At 43.5% G+C, this 25,349-nt stretch overlaps 1 protein-coding gene across 5 annotated transcripts in view; it reads right to left on the reverse strand.

Moving 5' to 3' along the window:
- Positions 1 to 25,349, reverse strand: part of LOC115205680 (glutamate receptor 3) — a 241,097-nt gene that overhangs the window by 54,424 nt on the left and 161,324 nt on the right. For all 5 annotated transcript variants that reach the window (XM_029771906.1, XM_029771903.1, XM_029771904.1 and 2 more), the window contains exons 5-9: positions 13,314 to 13,367; positions 11,296 to 11,457; positions 9,217 to 9,384; positions 7,925 to 8,029; positions 3,098 to 3,208 (exon numbers count right to left, since the gene is read on the reverse strand). In XM_029771906.1, the coding sequence (XP_029627766.1) occupies positions 3,098 to 3,208; positions 7,925 to 8,029; positions 9,217 to 9,384; positions 11,296 to 11,457; positions 13,314 to 13,367 (600 nt within the window). The remainder of the gene's footprint in view (positions 1 to 3,097; positions 3,209 to 7,924; positions 8,030 to 9,216; positions 9,385 to 11,295; positions 11,458 to 13,313; positions 13,368 to 25,349) is intronic.

The raw sequence follows: 25,349 nt of genomic DNA on the forward strand, positions 1-25,349 counted from the left end.
CTACACCTGTTCTATACCTGGTCTACACCTGTCACCTGCATGTGACTAATACAATTTGATTTGATTTGACATTTACAGCCCCCTGAATAGTTTTGCATTCAGGGAGGGAAAGTAATTTAAAATATAAAATAATGAGCTGATATGGTAAAATATTAGTGTGAAAGGAATAATTCCGATCAACACTGCTGCCAGGAAATGGAAGCAAAACTCTCTCCTTCCTGCCAAAACAACCCACTGGAAGCTATACACAGAACCAGCCCTCAGAGGAACAAAACCAAATAGATTCAATATATATACATATATATATATTCAACACAGAACCAGCCCTCAGAGGAACAAAACCAAATAGATTCAATATATATATATATATATATATATATATTCTCAACACAGAACCAGCCCTCAAAGGAACAAAACAAAAAGAATTCAATAAATATATATATATTCAACACAGAACCAGCCCTCAGAGGAACAAAACAAAATAGATTCAAAATATATATATATATATATATATATATACATAGTGCATTCGGAAAGTATTCAGACTGCTTGACTTTTTCCACATTTTGTTACGTTGCAGCTGTTAGGTTCTAAATGAACATATTAAAACTCCTGGATGCTTAATAAAGCTTAACCAAGTTTATTCGCCCATTGGGTCAATACAGCTGCATAAGACAAAATATATATTCACACAAGCACTGATATTTTACCCTTTCTCCTATGCTGAGTCTCCTCCTACACATCTGAACAACCAATGTATCTCTGTCGCTAGACAGAACCTTAGTGATATCTGTTCTTCCTCACTGCATCTAACCTGACCTCTGCCCCAAAGTGCTAACTCCTCCCCAACTCACGTCTGTCATATAGACTCGTAACAGACTGTGTATTTTTCGTAGGATCACTGATGGCAAACAATGATATATCTGGACAGGATGTAAATGTTATACTTTCCGCTCTCTCCCTCAGTGACATGAAAAAGTATATTTCATACCTTCAGAACCCATCACAGTCTTATTCTAAAATGGATATGATTGTTTTTTCCCCCCTCATCACAATACCCCTGAATCACAAAGCAAAACCATTTTTTTTAAATGTTTGCAAAAATAAATAAAACATGAAATATTACATTTACGTAGGTATTCAGACCCTTTACTCAGTACTCAGTCCTTTGTTGAAGCACCTTTGGCAGCGATTACAGCCTCAAGTCTTCTTGGGAAAGACGCTACAAGCTTGGCCTGTATTTGGGGAGTTTCTCCCATTCTTCTCTGCAGATCCTCTCGAGCTGTCAGGTTGGATGTGGAGCGTTGCTACACAGCTATTTTCAGGTCTCTCCAGAGATGTTTGATCAGGTTCAAGTCCTGGCTCTAGCTGGGCCACTCAAGGACATTCAGAGACTTGTCCCGAAGCCACTCCTGTGTTGTCTTGGCTGTGTGCTTAGGCTTGTTGTCCTGTTGGAAGGTGAACCAGTCTGAGGTCCTGAGTGCTCTGGATCAGGTTTTCATCAAGGATCTCTCTGTGCTTTGCTCCGTTCATCTTTCCCTTGGTCCTGACTAATCTCCCAGTCCCAGCCGCTGAAAAACATCCCCACAGCATGATGCTGTCACCACCATGCTTCACCATAGGGATGGTGCCAGGTTTCCTCCAGATGTGACACTTGGTATTCAGGCCGAAGAGTTCAATCTTGGTTTCATCAAACCAGAGAATCTTGTTTCTCATGTTCTGAGAGTCCTTTAGGTTGATTTTGGTAAACTCCAAGCAGGCTGTCATGTGCCTTTTACTGAGGAGTGACTTCCATCTGGCCACTGCCATAATGGCCTGATTGGTGGAGTGCTGCAGAGATGGTAGTCTTTCTGGAAGGTTCTCCAATCTCCACAGTGGAACTCTGGAGCTTTGTCAGAGTGACCATCGGGTTCATGGTCACCTCCCTGGCCAAGGCCCTTCTCCCCCGATTACTCTGTTTGGCAGATCGGCCAGCTCTAGCAAGAGTCTTGGTGGTTCCATACTTCTTCCATGTAAGAATGATGAAGGCCACTCCGTTCTTGGTGACCTGCAATGCCGCAGAAATGTTTTGGTACCCTTCCCCAGATCTATGCCTCGACACAATCCTGTCTCTGAGCTCTACGGACAATTCCTTAGACGTCATGACTTAGTTTTTGCTCTGACATGCACTGTCAACTGTGGGACTTTATATAGACAGGAGTGTGCCTTTCCAAATAATGCCCAATCAATTGAATTTACCACAGGTGGACTCCAATCAAGTTCTAGAAACATCTCAAGGTTGCTCAATGGAAACAGGATGCACCTGAGCTCAATTTAGAGTCTCATAGCAAAGGGTCTTAATACTTATGTATATAAGGTATTTTATTTATTTATTTTTAAAACATTTGAAAAAAAATCTAAAACCCTATTTTCGCTTTGTCATTATGGGGTATTGTGTGTGGATTGATGTGGAAAAACATTTATTTAATTTATTTTAGAATAAGACTGTAACGTAACAAATTATGGAAAAAGTCAAGGGGTCTGAATACTTTCCGAATGCTCTGCGTATATTATCGTTATTATCCTCTCTCAAATGTGCTTTATTTTGCTTTGTCCTTGCGAAGCCATTGCAGTATCATTATCACCATCATTATCACCATCATCGTCATCATCGTCTCCTCCTCCTATCCCAGATTGTCATTGAACCATTTACTTGATGAGGACAGACAGGACAGGTTCTACTTACGTACGGATGGCGAATGTTGGTTTGTATGTGTTTTCTATTAGATGGAGTCAAGTCAACCATTTACCCACTTACTCATGTATCATATAATACCAATATTGTGATGTCACTGCTACGACAGGCCACTGAAGTATGAGGAATCTAAATGCTTTGTCACCCACACGGATACAGTTGAAACACTCTCTTCTCCTAACAGAGGGATCGACTGTTTCAACGTGTAGTGAGTGGATGCAAAGCAAACACAAAAAATATGTGGTTCTGCCCAGCCCAGGACAGACTGTATCAACCGGTTAGGCATCAACACCGCCGCTCACGGCCCTGACTGGCAGAATACGTTGTGGTGAACACATTTCAAAGTTGCCATGGAAAGTGTACCATAATAGTAGTGACCACAATCGTTCGGTTTTCCACAGAAGAAGACTCGTTGGCGACCACCTGTTGTTCTAACACATTTACTAATCGCTGGTACTCGTTCCAGTAGCCAATCTGAAACAGAGAAAACACAGGTTAGCATAGCAACCATAGAATTAGATTGAATTCTATTATTCGCATTCTATTTCTGTTAGCAACATACCCTTTGTCCGACCGCCCACCCCGAACGACCACCCCACCCCCCTTCTCCCCCCACTATCAGTATCAGTGTATAAACAGTCAAGTAGGAACATTTCAGTAACACATTATACATGCTTATATGTGCTTCTAGCAGGTAAAAGCACAAACTTATTCGCTTTAAGAAGTGTTCAATTTACCCACTAATAAAATCAGCATTATAGATTACTGGAGGTAAAGCCTAAACCTACTGTCATTCCTTATAGATTACTAGAGGTGAAGCCTAAATCTACTGTCATTCCTTATAGATTACTGGAGGTGAAGCCTAAACCTACTGTCATTCCTTAGAGATTACTGGAGGTGAAGCCTAAATCTACTGTCATTCCTTATAGATTACTGGAGGTAAAGCCTAAACCTACTGTCATTCCTTATAGATTACTAGAGGTGAAGCCTAAATCTACTGTCATTCCTTATAGATTACTGGAGGTGAAGCCTAAATCTACTGTCATTCCTTATAGATTACTGGAGGTGAAGCCTAAACCTACTGTCATTCTTTATAGATTACTAGAGGTGAAGCCTAAACCTACTGTCATTCCTTATAGATTACTGGAGGTAAAGCCTAAATCTACTGTCATTCCTTATAGATTACTAGAGGTGAAGCCTAAACCTACTGTCATTCCTTATAGATTACTGGAGGTAAAGCCTAAATCTACTGTCATTCCTTATAGATTACTAGAGGTGAAGCCTAAACCTACTGTCATTCCTTATAGATTACTGGAGGTAAAGCCTAAATCTACTGTCATTCCTTATAGATTACTGGAGGTGAAGCCTAAACCTACTGTCTTTCCTTATAGATTACTGGAGGTGAAGCCTAAATCTACTGTCATTCCTTATAGATTACTGGAGGTAAAGCCTAAATCTACTGTCATTCCTTATAGATTACTAGAGGTGAAGCCTAAACCTACTGTCATTCCTTATAGATTACTGGAGGTAAAGCCTAAATCTACTGTCATTCCTTATAGATTACTAGAGGTGAAGCCTAAACCTACTGTCTTTCCTTATAGATTACTGGAGGTGAAGCCTAAACCTACTGTCTTTCCTTATAGATTACTGGAGGTGAAGCCTAAATCTACTGTCATTCCTTATAGATTACTAGAGGTGAAGCCAAAATCTACTGTCATTCCTTATAGATTACTAGAGGTGAAGCCTAAATCTACTGTCATTCCTTATAGATTACTGGAGGTGAAGCCTAAATCTACTGTCATTCCTTATAGATTACTAGAGGTGAAGCCTAAACCTACTGTCATTCTTTATAGATTACTAGAGGTGAAGCCTAAATCTACTGTCATTCCTTATAGATTACTAAAAGTGAATCTTAAATCTACTGTCTTTCCTTATAGATTACTGGAGGTGAAGCCTAAACCTACTGTCATTCCTCCGGTGTAGCAGAGTAGCAGACAGCAGGTCTAATTTAAAGCGTACCACATCCAGCTACCTGGGTTTAGGGTAAATAATTGACATTGGGTTATGTGAACTGCATAAACACTCAGAAATTAGTCATAATATTCCAGGTCTGCTCAGGCGTCTCTCTGCACTACAGGTGTACTATCTTAATTTGATCCATCTGATGTCGCAGAGAATTTTCCTAGACAGCAGGAAATGAACATTTTTGTGTATTCAAGGTTTAAAAAGGATTCCACAGTTTGCAATTTCCACTTTAAAATGTCAGACATGATTTATCCTAACAAAAAATGTATCAACACCTACTGTATAAAAAACCCTTATTATAATCGACATAATAATTTACATTTCTTGTTGCTGCAGGATTATTTTCCTGCTGTAGCAGACTGGCTCACATTTAGTTCCTACATCTGCATACCTACCACTGCAGCTATATACTATTATACTATAGTGATGATTCTAAGTCAACACAATGCTTTGAAGTGTTGAAGTATTTGTCTCCCTATCTGTATCTCTCTATCTCTCTCTATCTCTCTCGGTCTCTCTCGGTCTCTCTCTGTCTATATTTCTCCCTCCCTCCCTCCCTCCCTCCCTCCCTCCCCTCTCTGTCTGGCTGTGAGGGGTTAGACACCAGGGCTGTGGGGCGTTAATTGGGGGAGTATAGTGTCTGGAAGGCAGTCAGTCAAATCCCACGTCACATCAAAAAAGACACACACTGCTTCAGATAATGGGTATATAAGGTCTGCAAATACAGATGTCTGTTAAAACCAAGAGGCTTTAACCAGAGTTGTTTCAAATGGGACCCTTAGGGCTCTAGGGCTCATAGGGCTCATAGAGCTCTAGGGCTCATAGGGCTCATAGGGCTCATAGGGCTCATAGGGCTCATAGGGCTCTAGGGCTCATAGGGCTCTAGGGCTCATAGGGCTCTAGGGCTCTAGGGCTCATAGGGCTCTAGGGCTCTAGGGCTCTAGGGCTCTGATCAAAAGTAGTGCACTATGTGAGGAATATGGTGCCATTTAGGACCATTCTGTAGTCTCCATTGTTAAGTGCGAAGAGGATACTTTTTGAGAATGCCAGGAGAATTGTGATGGAGATATTCTCATCTCCTCTTGTGAGTACTAGATATGATTGTTTCAACAGTCAAAGAGCCTGTAGTGTAGATACCAGATTGATTCTATAGGAGCTGAGGGCTTTCAGTAGGGAGCAGTGGGGAGCTGAGCTGGTGCTGTTGGGCTTGTAGCAGTCATCACTCTGAGTGCAGCTACACAACCTGGAGGAAAGCAATCAGTCTCTCTGGTCTCTACTAACCATCCTGACAGGCTGATGTGTGGATCTCTGTCTGAAGAAGCAGGCTTCACTCCAACCCACTCAAATGACCACTATGGAAATAAGCCTTTTGCTTTTATTTGGTTTTTATCCTCGATAATTCGTAATGTTGTCTCAAGTTGGAGCAGTCTACAACTTCTAAATATCAATCGATCAAACACCTACACAGCAGGTTTGACTGCACACCATGACGTGATCTAAGCTCCCAGTTATCTAACACTGTCACGTGTTAGATTAAATAGTTCCTACCAAGGGTTGGATCCGGTTCAGGGAACAGAACCGAAAACTGGAAAATAATAAAATGATTTGAGGAACTGAACCCGAACCAGAAACAAAAGTGATCTATACTGTTCCAGAAGATAACTGTTATTTTAAAAGCATTGAAAATGGAAAATGATGTTATTTTAAGTTCTGGGCATTTTCTTCCAGTCCCACAAAAATCACAACAAAGTGCCTATGCAAAGGCCTCACTCTGTCACTCAGAAACGTATTCAGGCGTCTGCCTGCCACCTGTAAATCTTTACCAGTGGGTGTAGACTACCTCCCCTCTGATGCATGGGTTACTGTAGCCCCTCCCCTCTGATGCATGGGTTACTGTAGCCCCTCCCCTCTGATGCATGGGTTATTGTAGCCCCTCCCCTCTGATGCATGGGTTACTGTAGCCCCTCTCCTCTGATGCATGGGTTACTGTAGCCCCTCCCCTCTGATGCATGGGTTATTGTAGCCCCTCCCCTCTGATGCATGGGTTACTGTAGCCCCTCTCCTCTGATGCATGGGTTACTGTAGCCCCTCTCCTCTGATGCATGGGTTACTGTAGCCCCTCCCCTCTGATGCATGGGTTATTGTAGCCCCTCCCCTCTGATGCATGGGTTACTGTAGCCCTTCCCCTCTGATGCATGGGTTACTGTAGCCCCTCCCCTCTGATGCATGGGTTACTGTAGCCTCTCCTCTCTGATGCATGGGTTACTGTAGCCCCTCCCCTCTGATGCATGGGTTACTGTAGCCCCTCCCCTCTGATGCATGGGTTACTGTAACCCCTCCCCTCTGATGCATGGGTTACTGTAGCCCCTCCCCCCTGATGCATGGGTTACTGTAGCCCCTCCCCTCTGATGCATGGGTTACTGTAGCCTACTGACGACTTTACAAGAGTGATTCAGAAATTAGGGAGAGATGTTTAATTGGAGATGTTTAATTAACTTGCTAGTTTTTCAACGCTCTCTCCTCACCCGCAGTTGAATCTGACGCCCTACACTGTGACTGGCAGCGCAGTCTGTGTGTTTGTCTTTCATTATGATTAAATCATGCTGTTACGGCAAAATTCAATTTGCTCTTAATGACTTTCCTATACAGATTAAATCTCTTACCCGCTCCATAGCAAGCTGCTCTATCCACACTGATTGGTGAAGTCATTTCATGAGTTAATTGTAAAAAAAGGAACAGAAAGAAACCATCTAAACCAATACCGCGTTGTTTAAAAAAAAAAACGGATCGGAACTTTATTTTGCTGGTCGGAAAAGTTGAACAGAACCAAATGAATAGTGGTTCTGCTCAGAACTAAACCCTCTGGTTCCAACCCCTGGTTCAAACCCCTGGTTCCAACCCCTGGTTCAAACCCATGGTTCCTACAGAAGTCCTCCATCTGTCATGTAGGAGAATTTGTATCGAGGGCATGTTTGTCCTAATTCATAAACAATGACAGGAAGAAGTAATGAACTAAACCCTAACGTCTGGCTGATATTTATCCTGTTGTGATGTAGACAACAATTTCTGAATTAATTGAGATTTAAAAGCTGAGTCGGTATAGGGTTATAGAGAGCGCTGTGTGTGTGTGTGTGTGTGTGTGTGTGTGTGTGTGTGTGTCTGCACCTTTTTGGGCCCCCCTGTTCTCATCTCATAGACGTCTATAGTGTAGTTGGACCTCTGGCCATAGCTGTCAAACTGGATGTTCCCCGTCATCCCCTGGACCTGGACCTGCACCGCGGGACAGTAACACACAGACGCAAAACAAGCAGAACAACGTGTAATACAGACTGCCAAGTTATTATCAAATGTGGAAAAAGCTGGTATAAGAAAATAGCAGGTATTCACATGGGCAGGGCCGTTGGCGATAATCAAATGATGGAACTGATAGGCTTTAATAAAAGATGTGGGTTTATGGTAATGAGAATGAGAGGCTCTTCGTATTTGAGAGAGATGAGCTGAGGGGGAGAGAATTTCACTGTGAGAGGTCTGTGTGAGGACATCTGGGAAGCAGAGGAGGAAATTTGTCTCCTTCTATAGCTCTCTATCTCTCTCTCTGCCTCTCTTTCTATAGCTCTCTCTCTTTCTCTGCTTCTCTTTCTATAGCTCGCTATCTCTCTCTCTGCCTCTCTTTCTATAGCTCTCTATCTCTCTCTCTGCCTCTCTTTCTATAGCTCGCTATCTCTCTCTGCCTCTCTTTCTATAGCTCTCTCTTTTACTCTGCTTCTCTTTCTATAGCTCGCTATCTCTCTCTGCCTCTCTTTCTATAGCTCTCTTTCTATAGCTCGCTATCTCTCTCTCTGCCTCTCTTTCTATAGCTTGCTATCTCTCTCTCTGCCTCTCTTTCTATAGCTCGCTATCTCTCTCTCTGCCTCTCTTTCTATAGCTCGCTATCTCTCTTTGCCTCTCTTTCTATAGCTCTCCATCTCTCACTCTGCCTCGCTATCTCTCTCTCTGCCTCTCTTTCTATAGCTCGCTATCTCACTCTGCCTCTCTTTCTATAGCTCTCTATCTCTCTCTCTGCCTCGCTATCTCTCTCTCTGCCTCTCTTTCTATAGCTCGCTATCTCTCTCTCTGCCTCTCTTTCTATAGCTCGCTATCTCTCTCTACCTCTCTTTCTATAGCTCGCTATCTCTCTCTCTGCCTCTCTTTCTATAGCGCTCTCTCTCTCTGCCTCCTTCCTTCCTTCCTTCCTTCCTTCCTTCCTTCCTTCCTTCCTTCCTTCCTTCCTTCTTTTATTCTCTGTCTCGGTTTCTCAATCTAACTCTTACCCGCTCCATCTCTCTCACTACTTTTCCCCTCTTTCTCTCCTCCTCCCTCCATACATACCTCCTTCCTTCTTTCTCTCTTTCCTCCCTACCTCCACTCTCTCCACCACCCTCCCCATCTGCCCCTCTTTCTGTCTCTCTCCCTCCTACCATTTTGAGAGCTCTCTCGATGTCGATGCCCTGGCTCCATGGTACGGCAGGGTTGGCCAGACAGTCTCCTGCACCGCCTCGGCGTGACACGTCTACCCGTTGGCGCCGCAGGTACCGGAACGCCTCCACGATCACCAGGATGGCATCGTGGGTCAGAGCTGACGTGTACTGCCGAGGACAGAGAGAGATCAGAGGGATCACAAGAGAGATCATGAGAGAACACTGTAGCTGGCAAACAGTACATCATTAATTAATTAATTAATCCATTCATTATTTTATTAATTCAGGTATGAACAGGGGACAAAGTAGAAGATTCTGGGGATTGAAAACTGCAGATGTCAAATCAAATCAAATGTTATTTGTCATATGCGCCAGGTGTAGACCTTGTAAGTGCACTGTGAAGGTCTCTCTCTGCGGAGAGATTCACTGTAGAGTTGAAACACATCGATGCAACGATCACAATGTCCCACATGTTCATCCCCAAACCGTACCTTGATTTGGAGAGAACTGGTCGTTCGTTAACCAACACCATTACTAAATGTAATAAGGCAACAGTAAACATGCCCCCCCCCCGGCCAATTAAGCACACCATCTCCCTCTCTCCCTCTCTCTTTCCCTCTCTCACCATCTCACTCTCTCACCATCTCCCTCTCTCCCTCTCTCTTTCCCTCTCACCATCTCACTCTCTCACCATCTCCCTCTCTCCCTCTCTCTTTCCCTCTCTCACCATCTCCCTCTCTCCCTCTCTCTTTCCCTCTCTCACCATCTCACTCTCTCACCATCTCCCTCTCTCCCTCTCTCTTTCCCTCTTTCCCTCTCTCACCATCTCACTCTCTCACCATCTCCCTCTCTCCCTCTCTCTTTCCCTCTCTCACCATCTCACTCTCTCACCATCTCACTCTCTCACCATCTCACTCTCTCACCATCTCCCTCTCTCCCTCTCTCTTTCCCTCTCTCACCATCTCACTCTCCCACCATCTCGCTCTCTCACAATCTCACTCTTTCCCTCTCTCACCATCTCTCTCTCCCACTCTCTCTCTCACCATCTCTCTCTCACACTCTCTCTCACCATCTCTCTCACTCACATCTCCCTCATCTCACATCTCACTCTCTCACTCTCCCACTCTCACCAGCTCTCTCTCCCACTCTCACATCTCACATCTCACACTCTCACTCTCTCTCACTCTCTCCCTCTCACATCTCACTCTCTCAGGTCTCACTCTCTCACTCTCTCACAATCTCACTCAATTCAATTCATGGGGCTTTATTGGCATTGGAAACATATGTTAACATTGCCAAAGCGAGTGAGGTAGATAATATACAATATACTCTCTCACTCTCTCACTTTTTTCACTTGTTATTTCTATTCGTTATTCACCGTGTATTTATTCCTCGTGTCACTATGTTTATTTTAGTTGGAAAATAACCCGTAAACATTTCACTGTTAGTCTGTGTCCTCGAAGCATGTGATTTGAGGGATACATTTCAGTTCATTACTATAGCTCCCACCTTGAGCCAATCAGTGTAACTTTGGAAATGCCGGATCTCTATGTTAAGATGCATCATTTATCCAAGTTCTGTCAGAACTGGGCCAGTGCTGCCAGAGATATCGCTTGTGACTAACATACGAACGTGGGGGACAATTAAGTGTAATTTCAAATGCATTGATCATTGTTTAATTACATGTAAATGGAAGCTATGCTAAAACTTTGCTTCGGATCTGTCTATCGATATATTGATCATTGGGGAAGGGTGACATACTGAGAGGAGAAGAAGGGAGAAGAGAAGAGAAGAGAAGAGAAGAGAAGGGGAGGAAAGAAGAAGACAGTAGAAGAGAAGAGAAGAGAAGAGAGGAGAGGAGAGGAGAGGAGAGGAGAGGAAGGGAAAAGAGAGGAAAAGAGAGGAGAAGAGAGGAGAGGAAAGAGAATGGGAGAGTGACAGATACTGAGAGGAAAATAATGGAGAAGGACAAGAGGGAGAGCGCTCTATCCAAAAGAAGAGATGGATTCATTCTGTTTTGCATACATAACAGTACATCATGAAAGGCTTGGCTGCTATTCTGTAGTCTGCAGTAGTTACCTTGAGTGGGGTGTTCTTGGCCTCCGGGAATTCCCTTTCATCCAGTCTCACCCAGCGCTGTAGGAACTGCTGAACGATGGGGTTCTCAGGGCTCACTATCTGGAAGCCTGATATGTTGGCCCCGCCTTGGAAGACCTTGTCCAAGCTCACATTGGAGAAACCCTGAGATCAGAGAGAGGAGAGACAGGGATGGAGGAAGAGAGGGAGAGAGGGAAGGAGGGAGAGAGGGAGAGAGGGATGGAGGGAGACAGGGAGAGCGGGATGGAGGGAGACAGGTAGAGAGGGATGGAGGGAGAGAGGAATGGAGGGAGAGAGACAGGGAGAGAGGGATGGAGGGAGACAGGAGAGAGGGATGGAGGGAGAGAGGGAGCGAGGGATGGAGGGAGACAGGAGAGAGGGATAGAGGGAAACAAGCAGAGAGGGATGGAGGGAGACAGTGAGAGAGGGGTGGAGGGAGACAGGGAGGGAGGGGTGGAGGGAGACAGGAGAGAGGGATGTAGGGATATGGGGTTGGAGGGAGACAGGGAGAGAGGGATGAGGAAGATAGGAGAGAGGGAGGGAGAGAGACCGGGAGAGAGGGGTGGAGGGATGGAAGGAGACAGGGAGATAGGGATGGAGGGAGACAGGGAGAGAGGGATGGAGGGAGACAGGGTTGGAGGGAGACAGGGAGGAAGATGGAGAGGGAGAGTGGGGGTGAAAAGGGATGGAGAGGGAAAGAAAGAGAAAAGGCATTCAAAGAAAGAGAGAGACCGAGAGACAGAGGGAGAGAAACAGGAAGAGAGAGACCGAGAGAGACCAAGAGACAGAAGGAGAGAAACAGGAAGAGAGAGACCGAAAGAGACAGAGAAACAGGGAGAGAGACAGTGACAGAGAAACAGATGGAGAGAGACCGAGAGAGACAGACAGAGAAACAGAGGGAATTCACAGCCCAAAATAATAAAGCTTCCAAGAAAATGTTCAGTGAATCACCTTGAAAGTGCATTTAGGGATTTGAAAACCTCAGTGTCACGAGGAAGGATGTCATACATCTAGCTACTCAAAGTAACTCAATACATCTAGCTACTCAAAGTAACTCAATACATCTAGCTACTCAAAGTAACTCAATACATCTAGCTACTCAAAGTAACTCAATACATCTAGCTACTTAAAGTAACTCAATACATCTAGCTACTCAAAGTAACTCAATACATCTAGCTACTTAAAGTAACTCAATACATCTAGCTACTTAAAGTAACTCAATACATCTAGCTACTCAAAGTAACTCAATACATCTAGCTACTCAAAGTAACTCAGTGAGGAGTATTAGACCCCACAAGGTAGTGAATAGTCACAGAATGGAAAACTATTTTATCTTCAGCCCTAAGATACGGTACAACAACATGGCTCAGTCTGTCCGCCTAGAAAACCTAACATATTGTAATGTATTCTGACAAGCCTGCAGCTCCAACTGCCGTCAGATTACACACTTCCACATGGAGATGTGTCAGCTTTCTTTCCATGGTCAAACTGTTCATTTCAGAATGCAGCGTCGTGTTATGGAGAACAAGGACATGTGTCCGTGAATTTTGCATAATGGGGAATTTTAAAGTCAGGGACACAGTGCAGAGAGAACAGCAGGAGAGGAGAAGAGAGGAGACGAGAGGGCTGGCCCTTGGTCTCATCTTAAACCAGTCCTGATAATATAGGAGTCAACCTGACACTTCCATTTTCCACTTTAACCCTCTGACGACAACAGATCAGACACTATACCCAAATGGTAAAATAGTAAAGTAATGACCTCTAGATGGTTCAAAAACCCTATTCTCCAGATGGAGGCAAGGAGAGAGGATGCAAGGAATCAAGGAATCAAGGAAATATTGAGAAAGGTTGACCTACTGTTTCTTAGAAGTATAAACTAAGAGTTAATCGCAAATCGCACCTTTCTCTCTACATCGTACCCTACACCAGAGCCCAGTAGAACACTGCATAGGGAATAGGATGCCATTTGAGATGTGGCCTTGTATCTAGTGTTGACTCACCAGGTTAGACAGGATGTAGTGGTATCCACGGGTGTTCTTCCCCAGAGAGACCACCTGTAGGAGAGATCAACACAAAGGTGAGCCAAACAGTGTTGACTGAGCTGTGTCATGAGGTGTAATGTGAAGTTGCTGATATTGGGTTAGTTTAGCGTTTTCCCCACTAACGGTTAAGGTTAGGATTTGGGGGAAGCTGATACTAAATCTGTTGCTAGGGGAAACATCACCCCAGAGCTAGTCAAACATGATACAGGTTAGTCAACCATGTCATGAGGGCCAAGAGGCACAATAACAGCTCATACATTCAGGTACAGTCATCTCCATAATACTGTAATAACAGATTATTAACTATTAATAAAGATTAATTTCACCAGCTGATAATGAGAGAACCCTTCTTATAGACAGATCTTCTAGACAGGTCCGGTCTTACAGACAGGTCTGGTCTTCTAGACATGTCTGGACTTATAGACAGGTCTGGTCTTATAGACAGGTCTGATAGACAGGTCTGGTCTTCTAGACAGGTCTTATAGACAGGTCTGGTCTTATAGACAGGTCTTATAGACAGGTCTGGTCTTCTAGACAGCTGAGGTCTTATAGACAGGTCTGGTCTTCTAGACAGGTCTTATAGACAGGTCTGATAGACAGGTCTGGTGTTCTAGACTGGTCTTATAGACAGGTCTGGTCTTCAAGACAGGTCTGGTAGACTAGACAGGTCTGGTCTTATAGACAGGTCTGGTCTTCTAGACAGGTCTTCTAGACAGGTCTGGTCTTATAGACAGGTCTGGTCTTACAGACAGGTCTTATAGACAGGTCTGGTCTTCTAGACAGCTGAGGTCTTATAGACAGGTCTGGTCTTCAAGACAGGTCTGGTCTTCTAGATAGGTCTGGTCTTATAGACAGGTCTGGTCTTATAGACTGGTCTTATAGACAGGTCTGGTCTTCTAGACAGCTGAGGTCTTATAGACAGGTCTGGTCTTCAAGACAGGTCTGGTCTTATAGACAGGTCTGGTCTTATAGACAGGTCTGGTCTTCTAGACAGCTCTGGTCTTCTAGACAGGTCAGGTCTTCTAGACAGCTCTGGTCTTCTAGATAGGTCAGGTCTTCTAGAGGTCATGTCTTCTTAGTATAGACAAGTCATAGTATAGACAGGTCATAGTATAGACAGGTCTGGTGTTATAGACAGGTCTGGTCTTCTAGACAGGTCTGGTGTTATAGACAGGTCTGGTCTTATAGACAGGTCTGGTATTCTAGACAGGTCTGGTGTTATAGACAGGTCTGGTGTTATAGACAGGTCTGGTGTTATAGACAGGTCTGGTGTTATAGACAGGTCTGGTCTTCTAGACAGGTCTGGTCTTATAAACAGGTCTGGTGTTATAGACAGGTTTGGTGTTATAGACAGGTCTGGTCTTCTAGACAGGTCTGGTCTTATAAACAGGTCTGGTGTTATAGACAGGTCTGGTCTTCTAGACAGGTATGGTCTTCTAGACAGGTATGGTGTTATAGACAAGTCTTATTATTGACAGGTCTTAGTATAGACAGGTCATAGTATAGACAGGTCTGGTCTTAGTATAGACAGGTCATAGTATAGACAGGTCTGGTCTTAGTATAGACAGGTCATAGTATAGACAGGTCTGGTCTTAGTATAGACAGGTCATAGTATAGCCAGGACATAGTATAGCCAGGTCATAGTATAGACAGGTCATAGTATAGACCGGTCTTACAGACAGGTCTGGTATTCTAGACAGGTCTGGTCTTACAGACAGGTCTGGTCTTAGTATAGACAGGTCTGGTCTTATAGACAGGTCTGGTCTTATAGACAGGTCTGGTATTCTAGACAGGTCTGGTATTCTAGACAGGTCTGGTCTTATAGACAGGTCTGGTATTCTAGACAGGTCTGGTATTCTAGACAGGTCTGGTCTTACAGACAGGTCTGGTCTAATAGACAGGTCTGGTATTCTAGACAGGTCTGGTCTTACAGACAGGTCTGGTCTTATAGACAGGTCTGGTATTCTAGACAGGTTTGGTCTTACAGACAGGTCTGGTCTTATAGACAGGTCTGGTATTCTAGACAGGTCTGATCTTATAGACAGGTCTGGTCTTACAGACAGGTCTGGTATTCTAGACAGGTCTGGTCTTATAGACAGGTCTGGTCTTATAGACAGGTCTGGTATTCTAGACAGGTTTGGTCTTACAGACAGGTCTGGTCTTATAGACAGGTCTGGTATTCTAGACAGGTCTGATCTTATAGACAGGTCTGGTCTTACAGACAGGTCTGGTCTTATAGACAGGTCTGGTCTTATAGACAGGTCTGGTATTCTAGACAGGTTTGGTCTTACAGACAGGTCTGGTCTTATAGACAGGTCTGGTATTCTAGACAGGTCTGATCTTATAGACAGGTCTGGTCTTACAGACAGGTCTGGTCTTATAGACAGGTCTGGTATTCTAGACAAGTCTGGTCTTATAGACAGGTCTGGTCTTATAGACAAGTCTTGGAATAAAATGTACATTTGTTGCAGCTTCTGGTCACTCTTCATCTAGAGCAGTAAGTGTTATAAATTATATATTTTGGTGATATCGTATTCAGAAATCAAAGGTCATTTAAGTACAACAGTTCTGCCTCTCATCTTCTACTTTGAAAATATCACACCTTCAAATCAGAACAGCATGTTCCCTGCCCACACAGCAAGATTTAAAATAGACTAGTATATTCAGAAGCCTATAATTTACATTCAGCAACGACTGTGGTTCAATATTCAAAGCAACAAATGTACATTTTATTCTAGTTTATGCCAGAACTCGTACAGTGGCACCTGTCTGAAATGGAACCCTATTCCCTACATAGTGCACTATAAAGGAAATAGGATGCCATTTGGGACACATGTTGATTCAACCGTTTTGGTTTGGTTATAATCTCCAAATCACCATCCATATGTATTCTAATGAATGTTGTGAACAAAGCAGGGTTATGAGGTCTGCTATACCGTAGGTAGCCAGGCAGTTGAAGTCTGGATGGTTTCAATGACGAGATTGACACCAACGTCTCAGTTTTCATCTGTGTTCTGCAAACAAACCAACGCGCGATCCACAGCGGAATCACATGACAACATGAGATCCACAGCGGAATCACACGACAACATGAGTTCTACAGCGGAATCACACGACAACATAAGATCTACAGCGGAATCACACGACAACATGAGATCCACAGCGGAATCACACGACAACATGAGTTCTACAGCGGAATAAAACGACAACATAAGTTCTACAGCGGAATCACACAACAACATGAGTTCTACAGCGGAATCACACGACAACATGAGTTCTACAGCGGAATCACACGACAACATGAGTTCTACAGCGGAATCACACGACAACATGAGTTCTATAGCGGAATCACACGACAACATGAGATCTAAAGCGGAATCACAAGACAACATGAGTTCTACAGCGGAATCACACAACAACATGAGTTCTACAGCGGAATCACACGACAACATGAGTTCTACAGCGGAATCACACGACAACATGAGTTCTACAGCGGAATCACACGACAACATGAGATCTAAAGCGGAATCACACGACAACATGAGTTCTACAGCAGAATCACACGACAACATGATATCTAAAGCAGAATCACACAACAAGATGAGTTCTACAGCGGAATCACACGACAATATGAGTTCTACAATGGAATCACACGACAACATGAGTTCTACAGCGGAATCACACGACAACATGAGTTCTATAGCGGAATCACACGACAACATGAGATCTAAAGCGGAATCACACGACAACATGAGTTCTACAGCGGAATCACACGACAACATGAGTTCTACAGCGGAATCACATGACAACATGAGTTCTACAGCGGAATCACACGACAACATGAGATCTAAAGCGGAATCACACGACAACATGAGTTCTACAGCAGAATCACACGACAACATGATATCTAAAGCAGAATCACACAACAAGATGAGTTCTACAGTGGAATCACACGACAAGATGAGTTCTACAGTGGAATCACACGACAACATGAGTTCTACAGTGGAATCACACGACAACATGAGTTCTATAGCGGAATCACACGACAACATGAGTTCCACAGCAGAATCACACAACAACATGAGTTCTACAGCAGAATCACACGACAACATGAGTTCTACAGCAAAATCACACGACAACATGAGTTCTACAGCGGAATCACACGACAACATAAGATCTACAGCGGAATCACACGACAACATGAGATCCACAGCGGAATCACACGACAACATGAGTTCTACAGCGGAATAAAACGACAACATAAGTTCTACAGCGGAATCACACAACAACATGAGTTCTACAGCGGAATCACACGACAACATGAGATCTAAAGTGGAATCACACGACAACATGAGTTCTACAGCAGAATCACACGACAACATGATATCTAAAGCAGAATCACACAACAAGATGAGTTCTACAGTGGAATCACACGACAAGATGAGTTCTACAATGGAATCACACGACAACATGAGATCTACAGCGGAATCACACGACAACATGAGTTCTATAGCGGAATCACACGACAACATGAGATCTAAAGCGGAATCACACGACAACATGAGTTCTACAGCGGAATCACACGACAACATGAGTTCTACAGCGGAATCACATGACAACATGAGTTCTACAGCGGAATCACACGACAACATGAGATCTAAAGCGGAATCACACGACAACATGAGTTCTACAGCAGAATCACACGACAACATGATATCTAAAGCAGAATCACACAACAAGATGAGTTCTACAGTGGAATCACACGACAAGATGAGTTCTACAGTGGAATCACACGACAACATGAGTTCTACAGTGGAATCACACGACAACATGAGTTCTATAGCGGAATCACACGACAACATGAGTTCCACAGCAGAATCACACAACAACATGAGTTCTACAGCAGAATCACACGACAACATGAGTTCTACAGCAAAATCACACAACAACATGAGATCCACAGCGGAATCACACGACAACATGAGATCCACAGCGGAATCACACGACAACATAAGTTCTACAGCGGAATCACACGACAACATGAGATCTAAAGCGGAATCACACGACAACATGAGTTCTACAGCAGAATCACACGACAACATGAATTCTACAGCGGAATCACACGACAACATGAGATCTAAAGCGGAATCACACGACAACATGAGATCTAAAGCAGAATCACACGACAACATGAGATCTAAAGCGGAATCACACAACAACATGAGTTCTACAGCGGAATCACACGACAACATGAGTTCTACAGCGGAATCACACGACAAGATGAGTTCTACAGCGGAATCACACGACAACATGAGACCTAAAGCGGAATCACACAACAAAATGAGTTCTACAGCAGAATCACACAACAAAATGAGTTCTACAGCGGAATCACACGACAACATGAGATCCACAGCGGAATCACACGACAAAATGAGTTCTACAGCAGAATCACACAACAACATGAGTTCTACAGCAAAATCACACAACAACATGAGATCCACAGCGGAATCACACGACAACATAAGTTCTACAGCGGAATCACACGACAAAATAAGATCTAAAGTGGAATCACACGACAACAAGAGTTCTACAGCAGAATCACACGACAACATGAGTTCTACAGCGGAATCACATGACAACATGAGTTCTACAGCGGAATCACACGACAACATGAGATCTAAAGCGGAATCACACGACAACATGAGTTCTACAGCAGAATCACACGACAACATGATATCTAAAGCAGAATCACACAACAAGATGAGTTCTACAGTGGAATCACACGACAAGATGAGTTCTACAGTGGAATCACACGACAACATGAGTTCTACAGTGGAATCACACGACAACATGAGTTCTATAGCGGAATCACACGACAACATGAGTTCTATAGCGGAATCACACAACAACATGAGTTCTACAGCAGAATCACACGACAACATGAGTTCTACAGCAAAATCACACAACAACATGAGATCCACAGCGGAATCACACGACAACATGAGATCCACAGCGGAATCACACGACAACATAAGTTCTACAGCGGAATCACACGACAACATGAGATCTAAAGCGGAATCACACGACAACATGAGTTCTACAGCAGAATCACACGACAACATGAATTCTACAGCGGAATCACACGACAACATGAGATCTAAAGCGGAATCACACGACAACATGAGATCTAAAGCAGAATCACACGACAACATGAGATCTAAAGCGGAATCACACGACAACATGAGTTCTACAGTGGAATCACACGACAACATGAGTTCTATAGAGGAATCACACGAAAACATGAGTTACACAGCAGAATCACACGAAAACATGAGTTCCACAGCAGAATCACACAACAAAATGAGTTCTACAGCAGAATCACACAACAAAATGAGTTCTACAGCGGAATCACACGACAACATGAGTTCTACTGCGGAATCACACGACAACATAAGTTCTACAGCGGAATCACACAACAACATGAGTTCTACAGCGGAATCACACGACAACATGAGATCTAAAGCGGAATCACACGACAACATGAGTTCTACAGCAGAATCACACGACAACATGATATCTAAAGCAGAATCACACAACAAGATGAGTTCTACAGTGGAATCACACGACAAGATGAGTTCTACAATGGAATCACACGACAACATGAGATCTACAGCGGAATCACACGACAACATGAGTTCTATAGCGGAATCACACGACAACATGAGATCTAAAGCGGAATCACACGACAACATGAGATCTAAAGCGGAATCACACGACAACATGAGTTCTACAGCGGAATCACACGACAACATGAGTTCTACAGCGGAATCACATGACAACATGAGTTCTACAGCGGAATCACACGACAACATGAGATCTAAAGCGGAATCACACGACAACATGAGTTCTACAGCAGAATCACACGACAACATGATATCTAAAGCAGAATCACACAACAAGATGAGTTCTACAGTGGAATCACACGACAAGATGAGTTCTACAGTGGAATCACACGACAACATGAGTTCTACAGTGGAATCACACGACAACATGAGTTCTATAGCGGAATCACACGACAACATGAGTTCCACAGCAGAATCACACAACAACATGAGTTCTACAGCAGAATCACACGACAACATGAGTTCTACAGCAAAATCACACAACAACATGAGATCCACAGCGGAATCACACGACAACATGAGATCCACAGCGGAATCACACGACAACATAAGTTCTACAGCGGAATCACACGACAACATGAGATCTAAAGCGGAATCACACGACAACATGAGTTCTACAGCAGAATCACACGACAACATGAATTCTACAGCGGAATCACACGACAACATGAGATCTAAAGCGGAATCACACGACAACATGAGATCTAAAGCAGAATCACACGACAACATGAGATCTAAAGCGGAATCACACAACAACATGAGTTCTACAGCGGAATCACACGACAACATGAGTTCTACAGCGGAATCACACGACAAGATGAGTTCTACAGCGGAATCACACGACAACATGAGACCTAAAGCGGAATCACACAACAAAATGAGTTCTACAGCAGTATCACACAACAAAATGAGTTCTACAGCGGAATCACACGACAACATGAGATCCACAGCGGAATCACACGACAAAATGAGTTCTACAGCAGAATCACACAACAACATGAGTTCTACAGCAAAATCACACAACAACATGAGATCCACAGCGGAATCACACGACAACATGAGATCCACAGCGGAATCACACGACAACATAAGTTCTACAGCGGAATCACACGACAAAATAAGATCTAAAGTGGAATCACACGACAACAAGAGTTCTACAGCAGAATCACACGACAACATGAGTTCTACAGCGGAATCACATGACAACATGAGTTCTACAGCGGAATCACACGACAACATGAGATCTAAAGCGGAATCACACGACAACATGAGTTCTACAGCAGAATCACACGACAACATGATATCTAAAGCAGAATCACACAACAAGATGAGTTCTACAGTGGAATCACACGACAAGATGAGTTCTACAGTGGAATCACACGACAACATGAGTTCTACAGTGGAATCACACGACAACATGAGTTCTATAGCGGAATCACACGACAACATGAGTTCTATAGCGGAATCACACAACAACATGAGTTCTACAGCAGAATCACACGACAACATGAGATCCACAGCGGAATCACACGACAACATGAGATCCACAGCGGAATCACACGACAACATAAGTTCTACAGCGGAATCACACGACAACATGAGATCTAAAGCGGAATCACACGACAACATGAGTTCTACAGCAGAATCACACGACAACATGAATTCTACAGCGGAATCACACGACAACATGAGATCTAAAGCGGAATCACACGACAACATGAGATCTAAAGCAGAATCACACGACAACATGAGATCTAAAGCGGAATCACACGACAACATGAGTTCTACAGTGGAATCACACGACAACATGAGTTCTATAGAGGAATCACACGAAAACATGAGTTACACAGCAGAATCACACGAAAACATGAGTTCCACAGCAGAATCACACAACAAAATGAGTTCTACAGCAGAATCACACAACAAAATGAGTTCTACAGCGGAATCACACGACAACATGAGTTCTACTGCGGAATCACACGACAAAATGAGTTCTACAGCAGAATCACACAACAACATGAGTTCTACAGCAAAATCACACAACAACATGAGATCCACAGCGGAATCACACGACAACATGAGATCCACAGCGGAATCACACGACAACATAAGTTCTACAGCGGAATCACACGACAACATGAGTTCTACAGCGGAATCACACGACAACATGAGTTCTATAGCGGAATCACACGACAACATGAGATCTAAAGCGGAATCACACGACCACATGAGTTCTACAGCGGAATCACACGACAACATGAGTTCTACAGCGGAATCACATGACAACATGAGTTCTACAGCGGAATCACACGACAACATGAGATCTAAAGCGGAATCACACGACAACATGATTTATACAGCAGAATCACACGACAACATGATATCTAAAGCAGAATCACACAACAAGATGAGTTCTACAGTGGAATCACACGACAAGATGAGTTCTACAGTGGAATAACACGACAACATGAGTTCTACAGTGGAATCACACGACAACATGAGATCTAAAGCGGAATCACACGACAACATGAGATCTAAAGCGGAATCACACGACAACATGAGATCTAAAGCGGAATCACACGACAACATGAGTTCTACAGCGGAATCACACGACAACATGAGATCTAAAGCGGAATCACACGACAACATGAGATCTAAAGCGGAATCACACGACAACATGAGATCTAAAGCGGAATCACACGACAACATGAGTTCTACAGCGGAACACACGACAACATGAGTTCTACAGCGGAATCACACGACAACATGAGTTCTACAGCGGAATCACACGACAACATGAGTTCTACAGCGGAATCACACGACAACATGAGTTCTACAGCGGAATCACACGACAACATGAGTTCTATAGCGGAATCACACGACAACATGAGATCTAAAGCGGAATCACACGACAACATGAGTTCTACAGCGGAATCACACGACAACATGAGTTCTACAGCGGAATTACACGACAACATGAGTTCTACAGCGGAATCACACGACAACATGAGTTCTACAGCGGAATCACACGACAACATGAGATCTAAAGCGGAATCACATGACAACATGAGTTCTACAGCGGAATCACACGACAACATGATATCTAAAGCAGAATCACACAACAAGATGAGTTCTACAGTGGAATCACACGACAAGATGAGTTCTACAGTGCAATCACACGACAACATGAGTTCTACAGTGGAATCACACGACAACATGAGTTCTATAGCGGAATCACACGAAAACATGAGTTCCACAGCAGAATCACACGAAAACATGAGTTCTACAGCAGAATCACACGACAACATGAGTTCTACTGCGGAATCACACGACAACATGAGTTCTACTGCGGAATCACACGGCAACATGAGTTCTACAGCAGAATCACACAACAACATGAGTTCTACAGCAAAATCACACAACAACATGAGATCCACAGCGGAAATACACGACAACATGAGATCCACAGCGGAATCACACGACAACATGAGTTCTACAGCGGAATCACACGACAACATGAGTTCCACAGCGGCATCACACGACAACATGAGTTCTACAGCAGAACAAACAGTCAATGCAGCAACTAGCTTTCTCCTGCTTTTCGACCTATTAGCCAGAGGACTTCCATAGCAACTGATTCAAACCAACCTCTTGTGGTTTATATTAGGGTGTTTTTCTGTGCAGAATCAAGTGACAGAAAATGATTTATGTTTTCAATTTAGAGAAGTCGATTCTCTGGTGACGCATCGTATAGGCAGCCCACTTCCCAGTAGACACAAGAGGAGAGAGGGAACTAATAGGTACTACTGATCTCCCATTTCCCACAACCCCAAGCCTTCTTCACTCAGCCATTACTGAAGCTGTGTGTTGTTATTAAACTTATTTTCATCCAATTTGAGGAAAAACACTCAACTGTTTATTTCCTTTCAGTCATTCTGATCTCTTGACAGAACTAGCCATGCTTACACCCAATGCCTCAGATCACACCCATCTAATACAGCCTCTCTGTTGATGTCTGACACACACATCAAATAACGCCATATTTCCATCTGTGTTGAGGTCTGGAAGTGACTGCTTTCCACACAGGAAATGAAGTCGCATGACGGAACACCAATACACTGCGCTCGTTGGTTCACTCAGGCCATCAGGCAGCTCAGATGGGTCAGCAGTTCCTGACACCTCCAACGTCATTACTGTCATCACCTCACACACACATCACATCACATAGAGGACATCAACTGGAGGAAGGAGAGAGAGAGAGCAAGAGAGAGAGAGAGAGAGAGAGAGAGAGAGAGAGAGAGAGATGGGGTGGGGTAGGGGAAAGTGGGGAGAGGGGGGAGAGAGGAGGAGAGGAGAAGAGAGGGGGGAGAGAAGGGGGGAAAGGGAGAGAGAAGGGGAGAAGGGGAGAAAAGGGGGGGAGAGAAAGCGAGAGGGGGGAAGAGTGGGAGAGAGGTGGGAGAGAAGGGGAGAGGGGGAGAGAAGGGGAGAAGGGTGGAGCGGGGCCTGTAGCTAGTTCAAGAGAAGAAAAATAATCTGAATGAAAAACGCTTCAATATTACCAGATATAAAGATACATAGATACTCTTTATATAAGATAGATTGTTTTTTACAAGATATAAAGATATATAGATATATGGAAGATTGTTTTTTCCGGAAATAAAGTATGTGGAAGTGATGACGGACAGTTTATATTTTTAAATAATATAGTCTTTGAAAACTAACAATCACCAAAATAACAGGGAGAATTGAAAATAACAATCACTAACAATCACTAAAACAGTCAGGGAGAACTGAAAATTCAAAACAGTGAATTTAACAGTATTGATTTTGTTCTTATGTTTGTGCAAAAGAACACAGCATTAGTTGTAGAAAAATGCTTAGAATTGCAGGAAATTAGCTTTAAAACCTGAGCCCGTTTTTGCTCCAGAAACCCCCTGGTATTTAGGTATTCACAACCAGAAACAGCACAACAGGAGATGAACATACCTTGTGATTTTCATCGTGTCTATTACTAATACAGTGGCTTGCGAAAATATTCACCCCCCGGGCATTTTTCCTATTTTGTTGCATTGTAACTTGGAATTAAAATTGATTTCTGGGGCTTTGTATCAGTTGATTTATACAACATGCCTACCACTTTGAAGATTTTGCAAAATATTTTTTATTGTGAAACAAACAATACATAACTTGAGCGTGCATAACTATTCACCCCCCCCCCCAAAGGCAATACTTTGTAGAGCCACCTTTTGCAGCAATTACAGTTGCAAGTCTCTAGGGGGATGTCTCTATAAGCTTGGCACATCTAGCCACT

Source organism: Salmo trutta, chromosome 13 (genome assembly GCF_901001165.1).
Source record: "Salmo trutta chromosome 13, fSalTru1.1, whole genome shotgun sequence".
Lineage (NCBI taxonomy): Eukaryota > Metazoa > Chordata > Actinopteri > Salmoniformes > Salmonidae > Salmo > Salmo trutta.